General features: G+C 32.8%; 1 protein-coding gene across 1 annotated transcript; it reads left to right on the forward strand.

Moving 5' to 3' along the window:
* Window positions 1–13,064: 13,064 nt before the first annotated feature.
* LOC114711132 (TMV resistance protein N-like) lies at window positions 13,065–22,639 on the forward strand. Its single transcript, XM_028895480.1, has 6 exons — window positions 13,065–13,107; window positions 17,625–18,066; window positions 18,594–19,692; window positions 20,344–20,619; window positions 21,324–22,001; window positions 22,118–22,639. The coding sequence occupies exons 1-6, from the start codon at window positions 13,065–13,067 to the stop codon at window positions 22,637–22,639; spliced, it is 3,060 nt and encodes a 1,019-aa protein (XP_028751313.1).
* The last annotated feature ends 42 nt before the right edge of the window (window positions 22,640–22,681 follow it).

Genomic DNA, 22,681 nt, shown 5'->3' on the forward strand with positions numbered 1-22,681 from the left:
TATATAAAAAAAAATGTTCTATAGCAGTTATTTTGTAGCGATTCTAAATAACCTCTACTAAATTACACATTTGTAACAGTTGCCAAAAAACCACTACTAATATGCAACGTTTATTAAAGATAAAAAAAATAAAAAGTTTATTATTTAATTTTGTTTCCTGTTTACATTTATTATCATGCTTATATATTATTCTTCCTTTTTTTTTTTTTTCTCTCTTATGCATTCTTACCACAAAACAAATATTCATCCTTCTATCTGTGGAGTTCAAAAACTATTTCTCACATATTTAAATAATTTTTTTATGAAAAACATATTTAAATAAATAAATCATAATGTAGAATTACATATATAAGTAACAAAATGGATGAATAACAAATAATAATTTGACAATAATTTTTTTAAAAAAAATGTGCATTTGCAGCAAATGCTGAACTAGAACCACTGCAAATGCCAAATTTTCAAATTTTTGGTAAAAATTTTGGCAGCCTATTTTGTAGCAATTCTCAAAAACCGCTACAAATTCAAAAAAACAATCGTTGTAAATTCAAAAAAAAAAAAAAACACTGCACATTAAGCACTTCATTGTCACCTCTGACTGGAATTTGTAGCAGTTTCTAACATGTGTTTGTAATGGTTTCTAATAACCGTTGCAAAATTTTTGCAGCGAATTTGACCACAAAAAACTGCTGCAAAGTACTTTTGCCACACCCATTTTAGTAGTCGTTCTAGAACCGCTACAAATATGTTTGTAGTTAGGGGTGTGCATGGACCAGATTGGACCGGGTTTGTTATCAACCCGAAGTCTGGTCCAATAAAGACCTCGGGCTGAAAAAGACAACCCGAGGTCGGGTTGGACTGGACTTGGTCCTCTGGACTGCCTGGACCAGTCCAAGCAGTCTAAGACCTAAATTTAATTTTTTTTAAATTTTTTCCTTCAATAGGAGACAAGATTGTAACTTACTATATAAAATTTTATACATATTTTAATCCAAAGTTCATCAAATTTAATCATTCTCTTTCAATTTCCCAATAATGTCATGTTTTATTAATTAATCCTCATTAATATAAATCTTATATTGTAGAAAATATATACGCATGCAAATAAAATAAATCTTAATTATTTAGGAAGTTAATAAATAAATCTTGATTATTTGAATAGACAAAAAATTTATGTAGAAAAATTAAACCAAATTAAAATTATATAAATAATAATTAAAAAAAACCGGGCTAGACTAGACTGGACTAACTAGTCTGAGGGGCCAGTCCTTAGTCCAGTCCAGCCTGATGAGACTAGTCCGGTCCAGTCTGGTCCAATCTTGTTTCGGGCTAATTTTTTCTAGACCGGACTGGACCGAGTTTGCTCGGGTTGGACCGGACCATACCAGACCACCAGGTTTTTGCACAGCCCTATTTGTAGTGGTTAAAAACACTATAAACGTACAAAAATAACTGCTGTAAAGCACTATTTTTTTTTTTTGGTTGTAGTTAATGTGCTGCTGATCAATAGGGTTTAAAAAATTGAATTTAAGTTATTAAATATGATTGTGCTGCTGATTATGGTTTAAAAAATTGGGACGGCTACGCTTACAATAAGTGTCGTTCAGTGGGATGATATAATGCTAAATTTCCTCTGTATGAGGCCGAACTAGTAATGCTAGCTGGGATTATGATTAGGGATAACATGTTTGAATACTCCATAAGCATTCATGAAGGAGCGCTCAATAGATGAAATTTTTTTTTCTCTCTTATATTCCTTAAGAGTTTATTTTCTTAGCAGAAATACTTTGATTTTTATCCGTCATTAAGTTTAACCGTTAAATTATGTGGTTTGACTGGTGTCTTTAATGGTTAAATTTAACGACGCATAATAATTCAAAACAGAAATACTACAAAATAAAACTTTCAGAACATATAAGGGCAAAAAAAAAAAAAACTTTCACTTGAATGCTTTTAGGGTATTTAAGCATTTTGTTCCTTGTAATTAAGCTGAGCTAAAGTAAATTTGTCATGGTGTATAAGTAATGGTGCTCGTGACTTTGTTTCTTTTGAAATTCTCATATGAAATATTTAGTTATTTGCACAAAGTGAGAAATTCCGAAGAGAACAAGAACCTTCAATATATTAAACACAACCATATTAGAGTGCGAAGGGTGATAAATAAAAGATCAATAAAGTGGAGGAAGAATAATCCGATTCGGGAAATAAAATAAAATAAAACAAGCAATTACGATTTACGAATCATGAGTAGGGCCCGAATGTAAAAATTAACGAGTACCGCCCCCAATTTTCTTCTTCGTCCCTACATCCACATCATCGCTACCAGGCATCGCCACGTCACCGACGTGCACCTCCACGTCATCTTCGTCCAGAGCTAAATCATCTTCGTCCCAATCCCCATCGTCTCAAAGATTCGCGCCTATCGCCTTTTTCTGATTGGAAAAACCCTTAATAAATTGCAAAGGGTTTTTATAAGATTTCGCTATAGCATATAAAGAAGAATCAAATGTGCAAACGGGTCTTACCTAATAATCCATGTTCTTCCTCAGATCCACACTACCGATTGTCTCTTTGTTGAATTGAGCCCTCGCACATGTGTTTTGAAAAACCTAAACCTTCGTCTATTTGAAATGGAGATGGTTGTTAAGACCATCTTTAACCCCTAAAATTTAACAATATTTTGATTTTGGTTTTTGAAATTTGAACCCAATAATTTTGGTTCTTAAAACCTTGTTTGGATGAGCAAAGACCATGTTTTAGAAATAATAAGTATTTTCTCTGGTACATCTATTGATATAGGTTCTTAAGATTATTTCTAAAACATGGTCTTCAGGTATGTCTAACACTATAAAATATTTTTTTGCGTTGGTGTTGGATTCACTAAAACATATTTTATGGTGTTAGACGTATTTAAAAAATATTTTAAAATGTTAGATGTATCAAAAAATATTTTATGATGCTGGACGTATTTGAAAAAAATCAAAAGTACTTTAGAGTGCTGATAAAGGTTCTTAAGATTGATAAGATTTAAATTAAATCCTTTTGTCTTATAATTATTATTGTTTGTTTTCTATATTATTGTTGGTGTTTCTCCTATTATTATGATAAAAATATCTTATTGGATATCAAACTAAATTTTAAGGTAACTAAAAGAACCTAACAATTATTTCAAGATTTAATCAGATTTTCTTGTTAATATTTCCTTATACTTTGTCTCTCATTTTTTGGCCCTACTGTAATACTGTTTAGTCTTCCATAAGGATACTGTTGACATTCTATGTTCCAAATAAAAATAGGAATGTTACAAAATTAGACCCAAATTAATTATATCAAGGGTAAGCTCATACTACTAAATATTTTATATGCTGAATGTACCTTAAAAAATAGTTTGAAATGTTAGATATACCTATTGTCGTTTCAAAGATTGTTGAGCATATAACGAGATTGTTCACCTGTAGGACGCATCGTCACATAGATTAGGTTTTCGAATTACCTTTTTGATGATAAGCGCGACTATGAGTGTTTTTTTTAAAGAAAACAGATAATAAAATACCCTAAAAAAATTTTAAAGGATAAATTTGGGTGAGTGAATTTCAAAATATCAAATCAGACATCTTATACTATTTTAAAATTGTGAAATGGTTGTCCTTGCACTCCTAGTAACTACTTTTGTATAATTATTTTATATAACTATTGACTATTCTAATTTTATTATTGACTACTTTTGTTTTCAAAGTTTTGATAACTAATTTTATATATCTATTAACTACACAAAAGCAATAAATAACTAAATAAAAGTATTTACCAGATCTCCAACAATACTTAATGTATTTTTAAATTTTTGAAACAAAAGTAGTCAATAGCTAAATTAGAGTATATAATAACTAGATAAGAGTAGTAATCAAATTTTTTTTAAAATGGAAGTGGTCAGTTATAATAATAAAGTAATTAGTAGCTAAATCAGAGTAGTCATTGTAGTTTTAGATATAAATATAGTCAACAGTTAAAAAAAATCAATATATAGGAAAAACTAGTCATCAGAACTCCGATGAATGGTCATCAAAAGTTCTAACAGCATGTTGCTAAAGCTCTAGTAGTCAGCTACTACTGAAGGGGTCGTTAGATGTTGAAGGCCAAGGGTACTGAGATGGCAATCTTTGAAAAAAAAAAATAGTGAAAAGGGTCTAATTTGAGCTTTTAGAATTCACTCGTAATAATTTGTCATTTAACGATTTTTAAGATATTTTGCTTATTTATTTATTTCTATTACAAGGTGAATGAAATTATGAATTTTTGAATACATCTCATGCTTAATGGAATTACGCCTTGTCACCTCCAAATGGTCAATTTTCTAGTATACAAATCCCTATAACCTTCCAGATAGAGCCGGGAATCAGGGCCAGCCCTTCAGGGCTGGCGGGCTTAAAAGGGCCGGCCCTCCAGGGCTAAAATTTTAAAAATACCCCAATTTGCTAGGCCCGGCCCTTAAGCTACAGGGCCAAGGCCGGCCCGCGGGCTTTTGGCCCGTTTAAGGAAAAAAATACTATTTTTTATATTTATCATATTTTTTTATAAAAATATAACAATAAACCAATGAAATTATTAATAAAAGACATAAATATGAATAAAATTAAGTCACAAATATAAAATATTATCATATATAAATATTCATCAACATCTAAAACATTCATTAACAAGATAACAACATCTAAAAGTTTTATCTATAATGCAATTGTGCAATAAATAAACACTATCATTAATCTTTTGAAACTTCATCATCACTATAATTAATTATTTTTCTTCATAAGTATGCTTTTCTTTCGTAACAAAAATATCAAGTTTTTCTTCTTTATAAGAATTTTATTTTTAAATTTTGCAATCTAACTATTATTTTACTTTAATGTGAGAAACATTGTTGTTGAAACTCATGAATTTCTAATTCAAATTATAGAATCACAAGTTATATAAGTATAAAAATATTCTATTATCAAATATATATATATATAGTTTAAAAATATCAGCGCATATAATATAAATCAAATCATTATTAAAGTCCAAATTAACCCATTTTTTAAAAATTTAATTGGATAAATTATTGTCTAAAACTAAATTTAATTTTAAAATGATAATAATAACTAAATATTTGAAATATTATTAACAATGTAAAAAATTAATAACATTAATATTATATAAAAAAATTTAATAAATAAAAAAATTATTAAAGGGTTTAAAAGGGCCGGCCCGCAGCCCTCCAGGGCCGGCCCTTTTAAGCCCTCGGCCCTCCAGGGCTTATTTCTCATTTTAAGAGAAAAATATCAAGCCCAGCCCTCATAATTTCAGGGCCTAAAAGGGCCGGCCCGACGGGCTCGGCCCGTTTTCCCGGCTCTACTTCTAGATGCGCCATTTGTACAGCGACGTTTGTAACAAGACGCTTTTCCCGACTCCAGATTTATTTTACCAAACTCATTTTTAAAATACTAAACAAAAAAAAAAGAGTTTAGCCAAATATTTAAATAGTTGCCATAGCTAAACTAATTTTTTTTATTGATATGAGTGCTTTGAAAATTTAAAACATTGAGTGCTATTAAAAAATGTTTTAAAATGATAGATGTATTAAAATTAATTAATTTATGATATTGAGTGTAGTGAAAAAAAATTTCAAAACGCTAAATGTATTAAATTAAAAATTAATTAATTTAAAATATTGGATGTTACTGAAAATATTTCATAATATTAAATACAACTTAATTTAAATAAAAATAAAAATTAGTAATAAGCAAAGGGTGCTCCTTATCCCCCAACGCCGCAGTTTGGGGCATGCCCAGCTCATCGATTTGATGAACAAGGCATGCGGATCCATCGGAGTCAAGGCATTGGCGGTTATTGTAGCCTCCACGTTTCTCCCTCGTCCGGGGGACGTCACTTTCTGATTCCTTTTGCTTATTTTACTGTTTCTCCCTTCTCTCTGCTGCAGAAGCAGCAAAACCCTCGTAAAAACAGGTTGGGCTCCTCCCCATTGCGGTTATCAGCTGTGTTTTCAGGAAAATAAGAAGGAAGCTTGAATGACAAATTAAGACGAAGAGGTGACAAATAGATAAAGACAAAAACTTCAGTCAGGGGAGAAGACGCGACTCCCCTTTGTTGGAGCCACTTACCGGAGAATTTCAAAGGTATTTTTTCTCTCCCTTTCAGTAAAGTGATAAGGAATGGACATATCCACAAAAAAATAACTAGGCGATTTATAATGACAAGTTTAAGAAAAATAATAATAATATATTTCAACTTGCTTACTTGTTATTTTTTAATAATTGATTTTATTCTTTGGAATCTCATAGTTATTCTCCATTTTTTTCAAAAATACTTTTTTCCATTAATTAAACAAATACAAAAACCATCTTTTTACTTGAAAACTTTAACGCTATGTTTGGTACGGGGTTTTTGGAGGGGAGGGGAGGGAAGTTGCTCCCCTCCCCTTGTTTGGCTGGTATAATTTTTTAGAAAGGGAGGGGAGCCCTTCCCCTCCCCTCGTTTGGTTAAGATGTTTTTTAAAGAGGGGAGGGGTTCTTCTCCCCTCCCCTTCCCTTCTAGCCTCCCCTCCAAAAGTGGGGTTTTTTGGAGGGGAGGCGAGAGATGATATTTTAATTCCTTATATGCCCTTTCGATTTGTTAACCTCTAATCAGTCATAAACATTTTTACATAAGAGGGTTCTTTTGAGCATCTAATAAGAGGTTATTAAGATAATTATCTCCAAAATTAGTGAGCATTTGTAAACTTTTTTTCTCTTCTTCTAATTCTAAGAGGCCGTTGGTATTTTATTTCACTTTCAAGGTCTTTTCTTTGATTGAAATCTATCACTTGTGAGTTTTTGTCTTGATATTCTATAAGTGTGTGACTGTATCTTGTAAATCAAAATTAGTGAATTGTATTATATATATATAGTTATATCTTAACAAAATAAAAAGTGAGAAAATTCATTTAAATTTTATGAGGCTAAAATAGTCAATTTTTTATTAGAACAAAATAAGGTATTATTAAAATTACTCCCTCCCCTCCCCTCCAATCAATCCAAACAGGAGATCATTAAAATCCCTCCTCTCCCTTCCCCCTCCCTCCCCTCCCCTTTGTAGCTACCCTCCTCTTTCCTCCCCTCCCCTTCCCTTGATTAAAATCCCTCCCCTCCCCTTCCCTCCGTCGAGCCAAACATAGCGTAAATAGAGAGAATCTCATCAAAATAAGTTTAAAATTACTAACAAGACATCTTTATTAAAATTCTTTATCTTTTTTTTTTTGGGCCAAAATTTAAAATTCTTTATCTAAGATTTAGCAATTTTAACTTTCTTTTTATAGAATTTTTTTCCCTTTAAATATTGTGCATGCTCTTACCAAGGCAAAAATTAAATCCAAATTCCTATTGGTCATTCTATGAGCCATATTTTCTGCTTGAAAACTTTGATTGGTTATGCTCATAAAAAATCACATGTAAAGGTTTCACCATCATGTTAACAAAGAATGACATATTTCGGTCAAAAAAAACCAAAGAATGACATACAAGGACTTAAATTTTACTATTAATTTATGATTAATAGATTTTACGGTTGTCATTAGTTTTAAAGAAATTATTACTAAACTTTTTTAAATTTTAAATTTAAAAAATTTTTCCTTTTAAAGGAGGAAAAATCACAAAAAAAGATCCTAAAATATATAAAATTGCGATTTAGGTTTTTAAATTTATATAATTCTTGTTAGAGACCTAATCCTAAATAGGAATTATGAGTGTTGGTTAAAAGACAAAAACGCCTTTCTTCTATTTCCTAATCCTTCGTCTTTCTTCACTCTTTGACCGTCTCCCTTTTCCTTTCTTATGACGATAGCAAGGCAAACGATGGTCATGGGTGAATGGAGAAAGGCGATGATGAGCGAATGAGCTGCAACAAAAATGGCAACAGTGATTGTTTTGGGTTTGATTTTTCCTCCCCAACTCGTCTCCCTAGTGAGGTAACCGATAGCAAGGACAACAGTAGTGAGTGAGTGAAGACGACGATGAGCGAATGAGCTGTGACAAGGACAGCAATGGCGATTGTTTTGGGTTTGTGGGTTTGAATTTTTCTCCCCAAATTGTCTCCCTCTTCCTTGGACTTGTAGTTGTCGTTTGTGGTTTTTGAACACATCTTGCTTTCTGCCCTTGATTTTGTTTTATGGTTCTTGAAACAGGGTCATTTGATAGTTCGAGGTTCCATTTTTGTTTGTTTTTTTAATTTAAATTTTTGTTCTGAATTTCGAGATGTGGTTCTACCATAAAGGTTCAAAATTTCTTGCCTTCAATATTGATGATGGTTGTGCAATGTTGAGTTTAAAAACATTCACTTAGGAGGTATTTGGAAAGTTTTAAAAGTACTTTTTAAAAATATTTTTTCATAAATCTAAAAAAACTTTTCTATATATTTATTTTGTATATCGTAAAATCACTTTTAAAATTATAGTTTTTTTTTTCATCCAAGCACCTTTTTAGTTGTACGAGCATGTATTTTGACTCTAATTTTTGAGAATTCAACTTTAATTCAGTGGGGAAAAACAACAACAATCTATTTCCCGTTCTTTTGATGTTTGTGAAGCTTGATTTTAAAAAAGAAAAGGCGAGTCCAGCTTGGAAGTTATTTTCCCATGTAACCATATTAGTCCTGATATGAAATCAGTCGATTCTATTAAGATTAAAGGTCATTTTTATCTTAGAAGCCATCACACAAAAACACTGACTACCAGAAAGTTTTTTTTCCACAACAATGCTGCCCCGGGAGCGTGAAAATTGTAACAATGTTGGTCAATCAACATTTGACCAGTTATGCTGAGTTGTCTCTACACATGGGATCAAAAGCCACATCAAGTGCCACATCATCATCCTCCTCCTCATTCAAAAAAAGGGAAAACAAAAGAAACATCTCCGTCTCCGTAATCATAGCGTCCATGAATGCATGAATGATTGGGGGAAAAAACTCCAACGCCAAGTCAATAATAAACCAGCACGGAGGCACGAATCACTCTGAAAAGAACAATCTTTCCCCCTAATTATTGGGTCCACGAGCACTTTACCAAAAAACACATGAAAAATTAACAATTAAAAAACCAATCTGGAAAAAAGCACATCAGTCACCCTTCAAGTACAGTCAACATAGAACAAAGACTGACAAAAAAAAGGATGGAGTAGCAAACAAGTATCCAAAATAGACAAATCAAAGAATAAAATAAATCTGGATTCATCCGCAGGATTTATGCTACCTAGAAGACGAAAGTGATGGGAGAAGCAAAATAAAATAAAATAAAATAAGCCCCAATCTATCAAACATGCAAGATGCAACGAAGATAAGTCTGGAAATCTTCTTTGTTTAGGTGGATTACTTTGTAAAGAAGACAAAGTGATGGGAGAACCAAAAAATTAAAATAAAATAAACCCCAATACCAGCCTCTAGTGAGAAATTTCAGCAATGGGAGTTGCCCCATTGCCCTTCAAGTTCATCCTGAATCATTAAGTTGAATGCCAACCTGCATTTTAGTAGTAGGAGAGGCAAAAAAGAAATAGATATATAGTAAAGTCAGCAATGGGGGAGGCAAAAAAGAAATAGATCGAAGAAGACGAAGCAGAAATTGCAAACCTGGAGCTCTGAAGATCAACACACTGTTCAGATCAAAGAAGCTCACACAACTGAAAATCAAAGAAGGTAGCACCAAAATAGGAGAAGCAAAAACAAAACTCATGCTCTACATCATGAACGAAGACTAGAGCCTTCGCGTCGCTTTCTTGTGTACGGCGAAGTCACCGGGAAAGGAGATGTAAGAGCAGGTAAGGAAAGCACAGAACAAGAATAAAAAGCTGGAACCTTGAAAGAGGTCAAGTTTAAACAAAGGGAAGGACGAGGGAGAGCAGTCCGACGGTGGCGGTGGGGGAGTAGGGAAAGAGAAAGACAGATTTCTAGATTTTTCTTCCATGGAAGAATCAGAAGCGCAATTTTTTGGAAAAATTACACTCAGGTCCCACAGAGCACAATTAATATCAAAAAGGTCCCACGAAATCGCGAAATGATTCTGAAGTCCCCAGAGACTAAGGGTGGAAACAGGCCAGGCTTTACTCTTAACAGGCCAGGCCTGTTTTGTAACCTATAGGCCTGAGCCTGGCCTGTGGCCTGTTACAGGCTTATCTTTCAGCCTGAGCCTGGCCTGTATAAAGGCCTGGCCTGGCCTGAAGCCTGTTAAAAAGCCTGTTTTTTTTTAAATTCAAATTACAATAATTTTTTTAAGAAAAAAGCTAAAATGAAAAAAGTATACATAATAATTAATTTTTTTAGTTTTGTCTTTTATTTAAATTTTAGTATCATAGGTACTGTTTTAAATCTTAATTACAATTTATAAGGATATTATTGAAAACTAATTCTAATTATACGTTAAAATTTGGGACAAAACTTTGTTTAAGTACAAAAAAATTAAGAAAAAAACTATTAATTTTACAATGAATAAAGAGAGCATCATAATTTAATTAATATAATACATAAGTTAATTAATCTATCATTCTTGGAACAAAAATTTTCTTTCCTATTTTATTTATATTTTTAAGATAGATCATATTATTTATTGATATTTTTATTTTAAATTATATTTTTATCTTTACTTGTCAACTAAACTTCAAAATCTAAGGAAGAACTAAGCTATTAACTATATATTAAAATTAAAAAATAAATTAAAAGTTCACATTAACAATACCATTAACTAATTTTTTTATATATTATAATTATAAATTTCTAACAGGCTCAGGCCGGCCTAACAAGCTTAACAGGCCTTTTAGAGAGCCTAAGCCTTGCCTATTAACTTAAACAGGCCTTCAAACAGGCCTGAGCCTGTCTCTTTTGAGAAACAAGCCAGGCTAGGCCAGGCCAAATACAGGCCAGGCCGTAGGCTCCTGACAGGCCGCCTGGCCTGTTTCCACCCCCACCAGAGACCTGTGTGTAATTAATTCTAATTGTGAAATTACCTACTTACCCTTGTTAATTTTATTGCAACAATTCGTTTACAATCTCAACAGTGGCTGTTAACAACCCAAGAAGATGTGATTGACAACCTTGGCAGTGCTCATGACAACTCACTCTGTGGAATGCCAGGGGCGTTGTTGAGGTTGTTAACCACCTCTTCTCGGGTTGTTAACAGCCACTGTTGATGTTGTAAATAGGTTCTAATTTTATTGTAGCAATTCGTTTACAATCTCAACAGTGGTTGTTAACAACCCGAGAAGATGTAATTGACAACCTCGGCAGTGCTCATGACAACTCACTCTGTGGAATACCAGGGGCGTTGTTGAGGTTGTTAACCATCTCTTCTCGGGTTGTTAACAGCCACTGTTGAGGTTGTAAATAGGTTCAAATTAATAGGGGTAACTACGTAATTTCACAATTAGAATTAATTACACACAAGTCCCCGGGGACTTCAGAATCATTTCGCGATTTCGAGAAACTTTTTTGATATTAATTGTGCTCTGTAGGACCTGAGTGTAATTTTCTCCAATTTTTTTCCTCATAAATTCGAGTAAAAAGAAAAAAAAAAGTGAGGTAGATATTACATGACACGCCACCTCAACTAAGCACTGGCCATGTACTTGCCACAGTTGCATCTTCGGAGTTGCACATTATCACTCAACAGATAAGGTCAGGCTTTCGTTTATTTGAATCCACATTGCTGCTGGTTTAAAAAAAAAAAAAACAGAGAGAGAATCCACGTTGCTGCCATTTTACAACTTTCAGGGTGATATTGTTTCTAGAAAAAAGGAAAAATTTTATTTAAGGATTGTTGTAGCAAATTAATATCAGTCAGTTCTCAAAATATTTCAAAATTTCAGTCAATCCTTTTTTATCAAAATAAAATTAAAATTAAAAGTAAGATTACAATAATACTTTTTTTTTTAAATAATAAATATTAATTGTCGCTGGAGTTTTGGTCACTGGATGTTGGAGGTTCGGTTAACGGCGCTCAGGTGGTTGTTGTCGGAGGTTGGAGCTCCGATAGCTAGAGGATATATTTTAAAAATAAGGTGGTCAAGAAAATGTTTGAACCCATAACTCCTTGGCATACCAAAAGTAATGTGAATATTAAGACAACCAAACCATTTAATCATATGATGCAAAGAAAAATATATATAACAAAATGAATCAATAATGTACAAGTGTAAGTAAACAAGTAAAATTCAACAATTCACAAGTGAAATTCAATAATTTATAAGAAAAATTTGGCGATTTACAAGCAACATAATAGAATTTACAACCTCAAATGCAAGTGTTTAAGTGTGAATGAGTAAGTAAAATTTGAAGATTTACACAAAAGTTTATAGATTTACAACTTAAATTTAGTGATTCACAAGAAACACAAGAGAATTCATAACTCAAAATGTAAGTATTTGAGTGTGAATGAACAAGTGAAATTCAGTGGTTTATAACAAAAATTCAGCTATTTACAATCCAAATTCAGTGATTCATAAGAAACATAAATATTATAAAACTAATAAGAGAATTCACAGCTTCAAATACAAGTATCTATGTTTCTTATAAATTGTTGAATTTGGGCTGTAAATGTTTGAATTTTTTGTCGTAACTCGTAAATCGCTAAATTTCACTTGTTCATTCACACTCAAACATTTATATTTTGGGTTATGAATTTCTTTTTGTTCCTTGTGAATCATAGAATTTGGATTGTAAATTCATGAACTTTTATTGGAAATCTTCAAATTTTACTTGTTCATTCACAGTTAAACACTTATATTTAGAGTTGTGAATTTTATTATATTACTTATAAATCACTAAATTTTTATTGTGAATTGTTGAATTTCACTTATAAATTGTCAAATTTTACTTATTCATTTATACTTGGACACTTACATTTGTTTCATTACATATATTTTTCTTTGCATTACATGACTAAATGGTTGTGTTGGTTTGATGGTCATATCACCTTTGGTGTGCCAAGAGTTCATGAGTTCAAACCTTTCCTTGGTTACTTTATTTTAAAAAACATATCTTCCTCCATAGGAGCTACAATGGCGGCCACTGGAGCTCTAACATCTAGCGGCGACCACCTGAGTACTGATAGCCAGAACTCCGGAGACAATTAATATTTATTTTTTTTAAAAAAAGAGGGGTATTATTATAATCTTACCCTAAATTTTAATTTCATTTTAGTCCAAAGGGGGTTGACTGAAATTTTGAAATGTTTTAGGAGTTCATTGATATTAATTTGGCTACATCGGTCCGTAAATAAAATTTTCCCCGACAAACACTTACTGGTACCTAATATTCTTTTGTAACAACTTCCGAGTTGAAAATGACTCTTAACGCATTCTATTGTGAAGGCAGAATGACTTTTAACCCATTCCGAGGTGAAAATACAGAAGACTAAAATGACTTGGCAGAAAAAATGAAGGCAGAATGACTGAACTTAGCTTTTTTTAATGGGTTTAGCCTTCTTTATTTGAAGTATTAAATATGTCAACGATATGTTCCATGTTGACTGTAGTTTCTGATTGCAGAGTCGGAGAGTTAGCATTCATAACAATGCATTCTATGCTGAGGAGAAGCTGCTTAAATCAAAATTAGAAGCAATGCGTGATTGTAACCAGTTATCTACTCCTCATTGGATTGTAAAGTTTTCACACTAGCTGTTTTTTTTCCCTCTCCTTATTACTCTATTTCTTTATTTTCCACATTCTTTATGATCCATGGTTGATATTAGGGGGAATGGGACATCTCTGAAATCTTGAATGCTTCTATACCCTTGGCATAATCTTCCTGTGCTATTTGCTTTCTGCTTCTTGCCACTTACTGGTTATGTTTATGGTATTGAAGCTCACATATTTGACCTTGGTTATCTCTAATTACTTTTTCACTGAGTGACATTATTTTTGTAATGTAATAAAATGGGATATGGATTAATATTATTGAGAAGACAATTTGGTGGTGGTAGGCATATACTTCTCTGGTCTTATATTTAGGACTGGGGGAGTATATGGTAACTTTGTATCTAGTGTATTTGGAGTCTTTTTGATTTTCAGACTTTTTTCCCTGTAGTTATTGGGACTATAAAATGGATTTCTTGAATTTTTGGCTAAATAATGCAGCATCTTCATTAGTCTGCATGTTTAGCATGCCTGACTGGAATACGTCACATTGATCAATGGAGCTCTTTTGGTCGTTTAATGCCTGCAAACTTAACCCACTGTGTGTGTGTGTGTGTGTGTGTGTGTGTGTCTGTGTGTTTGTCTGTGTCTACACTCACACCCACACAAGTAAACCCCACCACCCACCTGGGTTAGCGATATGAAGCTAATTATGTTCATTTGCCACTACACAAGTTTTAACTTGTTAAATAGCAATCGGTTGTATGGTGCTTTTCAATGCCAAGTAGTTGTTGCTTGTATGGTGCTTTTACTGTCATATTTATTTGCACTATATTTTGTTGTGTTATTGTTAGTGACTTTGAATATGGAATCACTGCATATTTTTGAAGGTAGATTTCAATTCTTCTGAACAATTTCGCCAGTCCCCAAAAGTTAACTTGCATATTGTCCAATTCTGTATTTTCTATTGGGTTAAGTATAATATATCTGTTGGTTTTTTTTTTCCCTGGGGCTGTACCATCTTCATGGCTAATCTTTCAGTTAATATATGCAGATTGCCTAGTTCTGCACTTTTTAAAACATCATGTAGCATCAAGATCTACTTCTTCGCTAATGGCAATAATATTGGGTTTATTCTCGCATGAAGGGTATATTTCTTCATTTTAATAAAAGTAATACTTTTCTCTTGTGCAAAATCTTTGTCTCTTAAAACAGGCTTGGTTGTGCAAGAAAAGTTTGTTCAGTTCCAAACCCAATCTTGTGGAAGATTATTCAGTTGAAGCAAGAAAATGGTGCTGATTAGGAATCTGTTAAGGATTTGTTAGGACTTTGGGTTAATTAAGGATTTGTTGGTCATAGTTGTATATTTGGAATGATTTTGTAATGGGAAGACGAAATAATTTGTTGTCTTTGGCCATGCTCCACCCCTTTCTAAATGGCCACATGTATCAGATTTTGGTTTATTTCTTTATTGGCTTTCGTTGTGACCTTTAGTATGGGTTATACGTGATTCTTGATGTTTCTTTTATAGCTATGGATATTTTTATGTTTATTGATTATTGAATTAAGTTGTTTGGCACTTTATTTGATATATTCCATCACTTTTATGTTTGTTTTGGAGAATGGAGAGAAGACTTGCAATGTCCAATTAAAAAGCATGATGGTAGAGTAGGATAGCTTCGCATTGTAAGTGGAATATTTAGTTGCCAATAACAAGTTTAGCATAGAAATAACAAGCGCTTTATTTGATATATTCCACATCTGTTATGTTTGTTTTGTAGAAATTAATACCATTTCTACAATTTAGTTGTCAATAACAAGTTTAGTGTAAGAAATAATAAGTGTTGAAAAACTATTAACATTAGCTTAAGTTGTAGTAAAATTGACATTATTTTTACAATTTGGTTGCCAATAACAAGTCCAGTATGAAAAATGATAAGTACTGAAAAACTATTCACAATAACTTAATTTTTAGTGGTAATCAGCATCCTTTTCACAATTTAGTTACTAATAACAAGTCTAGTATAAAAAATAATAAGTGCTAAAAAAGTTTGACAATAACTTAAGTTTTAGGATAAATTAACATTATTTTTACAATTTCGTTGTTAATGACAAATCTATTATAAGAAAGAACAAGTCTTAAAAAGTTATTAACATTAATTTAACTTTTAATAGAAATTAATATTATTTTCGTAATGGTAAGTTCAGCATAAAAAATAGTAAGTGTTGAAAAAGAGAGAATGAAAAAGAACAAGAGCTTCCTTTTGTTTTTTGTTTTTTGTTTTTAACAAATGGGATATTTTGGTATTTTATTTTATACATCATAATTCATATTTAAGACCCAGTTGATAATAATTATATTAATTCAAGTACTCATTTTGTAATTTTATAATTTTAAGGGTTTTTATTTATAAGTTTTCCATTTAAATAATTTTTTATTGGATAATATGGAAAAATGATAAAAAAAAGAATTTAGAATTTTCAGTTTCTGCTTTTTTATTCTACCAAAACAATTGTCAAAGCATAAAACGATAACTTCGGAAATACTAAAACATGAAAACTGGGGGCTGGTGGGTGGCCAGCTGGACGCCGCAAATGTAACCTCCCCCCCTCTCTCTCTTCTCTTATCTTTCTCGTAAGATAGATTCGTCGTCTTTCGTTCGCCGACCCAGCGAGGCAGCAATTCTCAGGTAACTTTCCCCTCCGTCTACATTTTTTTTTTTTGGGTTTGATTGATAATTATTTTAGTTGCTTCATTTTTAGCAGATTCTTCTTCTTCTTCTTCAGAAAGAAACGATTGATCGTTCCAACACACCAATATCTTACTAGCCGATACCGACGGAAGATTTCATGGATCTGGTGAACGAGCCTTCGATCCAACAGGGTAATCATTAATCCCTTCACTTTCTTTTTCTTTTTCGTTTGAAAAAAAATTAATCTGCAGTTTTATCTCATTTTTATTCGAATCTATGTTTTTTTTTCACTGTGTCGGTATAGTTTTCATCTCATTTAAATTAGATTCCTGTAATTTTAAGTGATTGCCGATAAAAAAACAATACATAATCTGCTTAGAAATCAGTTGAAACTACATAACCTGATAAAATGGAAAAATTATAAGTTCTTAATAGTATTAAAAGTCCAAGTCTTATTTTTTGATTAAAAAAGAAGTCAAGTCTTATTTTCTCCCATTCTTATTCCCACCTGGGTTTCAAAACCGATTTTGGGGCCAAACTCAAAGCTTCCTGCTACTTCCAACTACAGAATTAGATTTTGTTGTTGAATTGAAAAGCTTTTGATTTTTTTTTTGAATGGTAAATGATTATAAATAATTTAGGGAAAATGACAGAAAAAGAACTGAAAATTACTAAATCTCAAAATAAGATTTCTTCTTACATTTTAGTAGGTTTTGACTATACTTGACTTGCAAATAACAAAATATTTTTATAGGAATTTCTGATTTGGGATTTAGTAATTTTCAGGTTTCTTTTCTGTTATTTTCCCAATGATATATTGTCATATGATTTTATGAACTACAAAATTGCTTCTCAAACTTACGAAATATTAAAAAGTAAAACTACCAATAGATAAATATATTTGTAATTGTAATGATAAATATTTTTTTGGGGAAAAACTGTCCCTCTGTGTTCCATTATAGTCCCTGGGACACATGTAGGATTCTTCTTTTGAGGCAAAACGTACAGGTTTGCCTAGAAAAGAAAAAAACTCAGGATTTGGCTAAAAGAGGCTAAAATTTTGATTTTGCACTTGGGGACAAATGCTATATGAATGTGTCTTTCGATGAACCGCATTATTGCTCCAACAGAGTTAAGAAAAATAAAGAAAAGAGAGAAAAAAAAAAAATACATGTATTATTTTTTAGTGTATGACTGCCAATGAAATATCTTTTGTGCTTGAGCATATTCACGATAAGTATCAGCTTGTACAGATCCTTTTATGTGTTTGTGTAATTTTAAGTGCATGCAGGCAATAAATATCGAGTGTTCTTGAGCTTTAGTGGAGGCGAAGACACACAAGAATCTTTCCCTTCCCTTCTGTATTCATCTCTAAGGAAGGCTGGAATTTCTGTTCTCAAAGATGATATCTCAAGCGAACTATCTCAAAGCCCTATCAAAGCTTCTATAATTGTAATCATCATCTTCTCTCACCACTATGCTAGTTCCAGAAGGTGCCTCGACGAACTCACAAAAATCATGGAGTTTCGTAGATCATATCATCTGGTAGTTCTTCCCATATTCTATGGTGTGGATCCGTCTGATGTTTGTTATCAGGAATTTAGTTTTGGACAAGCATTTCAAGATCTCATACAAAAAATTTCACCTACCGAAGATGAATTGTCAAAGTGGAGGACAACTCTCAGTGAAGCTGGAGGCATTTGTGGGATTGTTGTGCCTAATTTCGAAGCCAGGTAATTTACTTTCGATTTTGCATTTTATTTATTTTCCATCTTGCATTTTATTTATTTTCCATTTTGCTAATATTTTGTGCGTGAGAGAGTACAATTTCTTGTCACAATCAATAACAATCAGTTATTAAAAGTTAAGTGTGATATTGATTCATAAATTGATGATGTATGGGTGGATTGTTCGCTGACAAGGAACTGGATGTTTTGCAGTTGAATAATAATAAGGATGGTGATGATGATGATTGGTATATAATGCGTGTAAATTTTAGTCTACAACAATTTATACACCCAAGTTATATAAAAATGATTTTTTTAAATAAATGTTTTAATTCAATAGTTTTTTTTGGGGGGGGGGGGACGACGACAAGCACAGTTGATTTTTGCTTGTTAGGTCCTAGCGCTTTGTTCTATAGTTTATTCATAATATCTCCTACAACCACATGTAGCATTAAAAATATTGACTTTATTTTATAATTGTATGTTTTCATATATCCAATGCTCATTTCCTATCAAGTTCATATGATTTGCAGAGATGAGAGTGAAGAAGTGAAAGAAGTTGTTGAGAATGTTCTCGATATATTGGACAAGAAAGATTTGTTTGTTGCTGCACACCCTGTAGGAGTGGATGATCGTGTGCAAGAAATGATCACAATGTTCCAAAACCATCAATCTAAAGATGTTGTCATGGTAGGGATATGGGGAATGGGGGGTGTAGGCAAGACAACTATTGCCAAAGCCATTTATAATGAAATTGGTCGCACATTTGAGAGTAGGAGTTACCTTTCAAAGATCAGAAAAGCTTGGGATCAAGAAGAGGGTCAAGTGCGCTTACAGAACCAACTTCTTTCTGATATATGCAAGACAACAAAAGTGAAGATAAATAGCATTGAATCTGGAAAAATCACATTGAGGGATCGACTTCGCCATAAAAAGGCATTGGTTGTGCTTGATGATGTGGATAAGTTGGCTCAACTGAATGCTTTAGTGGGAAGTCGTGACTGGTTTGGTGAAGGGAGTACAATAATCATCACAACTAGAAATCGACGTTTGCTCGTTGAAATCGATTGTTGTGTTTATCTAATGAAAAATTTAAATGAAAGGGAATCTATGGAGCTTTTTAGTTGGCATGCATTTAAACAAGAAAGTCCTAAAAAAAACTTCACTGAATTTTCGAGAGATATAGTTGCATATTCTGGGGGACTTCCACTGGCTCTTCAAGTCCTTGGCTCTTATTTATTTGATAGAGAAGTGGAGGAATGGGAGAGTGTATTGGAGAAACTTAGAAAATTTCCCAATAACAAGATAACAAAGAAGCTAAAAGTAAGCTTTGATGGTTTAAGTGATCTGTTGGAGAAAGAAATATTTCTTGATATATCTTGCTTCTTTATTGGGATGGACAGAAATTATGTGACACAGATATTAAATGGTTGTGGATTTTTTGCTGACATTGGAATCAAAACCCTTGTGGAGCGAAGCCTTGTGACTATTGATAAAAAGAATAAACTTGGTATGCATGATTTGCTGCGGGACATGGGAAGAGAAATAATTCGTGAACAGTCTCGAAAGCTTGGGAAGAGAAGTAGGTTATGGTTTCGCAAAGATGCACGAGCTGTATTATTAAAACACATGGTAGGAACTTTTATGTCCAATAGTTGCTATTTCTTATTAAAATGTTTTGCATGAAGCGTAAATGAGCATGAAATGATTGGTCACATGAACCTTTGTTGCAAAAAAAAAAAAAAAGGGGTCTATAAACCATCCCGTTTTGTCTTTTATTGTATTTATTTTAAAACACATTTTGTAGTCACAGTCTCTGTAGGCTTGATCACGACATTTTCTATTTTGCTTTTGGTGAGCCCAACACATCTAACACCCCTATGGGCCGAGTATACAAGAGGAAACAGCCCAACAAGAATCCTGTGTCTTTAAATGATCCCAACTGGGCCCATTAACTCTATGGAAGGCAGTGGAGAGGCAGTTTCTAGGGTTGTGTGCCCTTAGAGGAGCAAGCTTATGAACTTTGGCAGAAAGGGGAGAGCTCCAGACCTCTCTCAGGAAATGGCTACTGTTTTCTTGTTCTATTTTCTTTAATGCATTTCAATCACTGGAACTAGTTTAAGTTAGCTTTTTTATCATTTCTTCTCTTCCATTCCTATAGAAGGGGTTGTAGCTGACATATATATTGAACTTTTTGCCAATAATACTATAGTTCCATCAACTTTTAAGCGAACAAAAAGCACAAATGCACACTTCAATTTCAATAAGCTTTTACTTTTGCAGGGAACGGTAGCTATTGAAGGACTGTCTTTGAAGCTGTCACAAAGTAAAAAAATGCATTTTCAGACAGAAGCTTTTACGAAGATGAAGAGACTCAGATTACTTCGTCTTGACAATGTAGAACTTAGAGGAGACTACAAATACATTAGTAGAGAACTCAGATGGCTTTGTTGGCGTGGGTTTCCCGTAAAATACATTCCTAGAAGCTTTTATCAAAAGAAGTTAGTTGCTATTGACTTAAAATACAGCAGCCTCATACAAGTTTGGAAGGAACCCCAGGTATGCAGATTAATACTCAGTTTGTTATCTTGTTGAGCCATAACTACCCAAAATAAAACTGTAAAAGTAAAAATAATGTCAAACTGCTATATGACAGGAAGCCTAGTTTCTCTGAAAATTTACCAAAATACTTCAAATTTATAGCATTATGATAAATTGTTTCTGTGATATAGTATCATTGTAATTTTGTATTTGTTGCTTTTTTGCCAGCATATGACTTGAAAAGCTTAGTTAACTTGTCGGCATTAGCTTCAAGATTTATGGATGTGGAGTAATAGAGGGATTTGAGACGTGTAAATATATTACTCTATTTTTCATTGGAATTTATATTTTACGGCCTTCTTCATAGTTCTTTATTTTGGATTTTTGTTTTCATAGCTTCTGAATGAATCTTCCCTCGCTACTTTTGAAAAATAAAGGTGTTGGGTTTTCTTTCAATTCTTATTCTCTTTATATGTCTTGCTGTATAGATCTAGACATTATACCATCATATTGAACTGTATGTTATCATTTGGAGATTATGTATTTGGCAGTCTGTTTTTCATTTCAAGAGTTAATTTTCAATTGATGGAAAACAATGTTTTCACTTATGAGTTTTCGGTTTATATGAAGGTTTTTACATATAACGGTTTCTTCGTATTTTATTATTTATTTTTTCAGGATGTCAATCTAATTCTCCTTGAACTTAAATGTTTTCATTGCAGTTATTGAAGAAGCTGAAAATCCTCAATCTCAGCCACTCTCGTTGGTTGATGGAGACTCCTGATTTTTCAAAACTACCAAGTATTGAAAAGTTGATCCTTAAAGATTGTCCAAGTTTGACCACGATACATCATTCTATTGGGCTTCTTGATAAACTTCTTCTACTAAATTTGAAGGATTGTATTGGCCTTCGTAATCTCCCAAAAAGCATTTATGGATTAAGAAGCTTAAATACTTTGGTTCTTTCTGGTTGTATGAATATTGAAGAGCTTGGCGAGGACATAGAGCAAATGGATTCTTTGACAACTCTAATTGCTCCTACAATAAAACAAGTGCCTTTTGCTTTAACGAGATTAAAAAACATTCTGTATTTATCTGTTCATGGTCATGAAGGATTACCACATCATGTGATTCCTTCTCTCTTCCAGTCTTGGACATCCCCAGCAAATAACCCACTACCTCATATTCCAACATATGTGGGCATGCCATCATCAGTTTTGTGGGATATGCTAAACAGTATCTATGTTCCTTTCACAATCCCTAGCACTGAACCAAAGGGACAAAACTTGTTGTTGGAAGATGGATTGGATACTCCTGATTCCTTGTTCTTGGAATATCTTTTAATTCAAATTGGAAAGGATTCTCAAGTCTTTCATACACTTTCAAATTGTGTTTCACAGGTTCTCTCTCTCTCTCTCTCTCTCTCTCTATATATATATATATATATATTTGTTCCAAATAAAAAGTTGTGTGCATTTTATGTAGTTAAATCAGAGGTTATGTTTCTCTTATTCAGGGATTGAATCTTACAAAATATAGTGGTGATTGTATTCTCCCTAGTGACAATTACCCCCATTGGCTAACATTCTCGGGTGAAGGAGCTTCTGTAAAATTTGAAGTGCCTCCAGTTACTGGTCATAATCATTTAAAAGGGATGACTATTTGTTGTGTGTATATCCCCTCAGGTGATTGGGATATTAAGGCATGTGAATCTCGTATAATTTGCTTAATGATTATAAATTATACAAAGACAACCACTTTGCTCTTCACGGAAGACAAACTAAAATCCTTGGAAGAAGCAGAGATGAGAGAAATAATATCAAATCTAGAATCTGGTGACCAAGTAGAAGTGCAAGCAGCTTTTGGGAGTGGATTCACGGTAAAGAAAACAGCTGTCTACTTGCTATATGACGAGTCATTTGATGAAGTGATGGAGTCTTCAACACCTGAAGTTGTAAATTTAACTAGCACCAAACACAAATGTGAGGAGGAAGAGGCACATGAATCTATCAGACCTAGAAAGGCAATGAAGATTTGAAATTGGGAAGCTTCTATTTTTGGCTGCGATACTCGTTAAAGC

Source organism: Neltuma alba, unplaced genomic scaffold (assembly GCF_004799145.2).
Source record: "Neltuma alba isolate B1F8T4 unplaced genomic scaffold, ASM479914v2 tig00011277_pilon, whole genome shotgun sequence".
In the NCBI taxonomy this organism is placed as follows: domain Eukaryota; kingdom Viridiplantae; phylum Streptophyta; class Magnoliopsida; order Fabales; family Fabaceae; genus Neltuma; species Neltuma alba.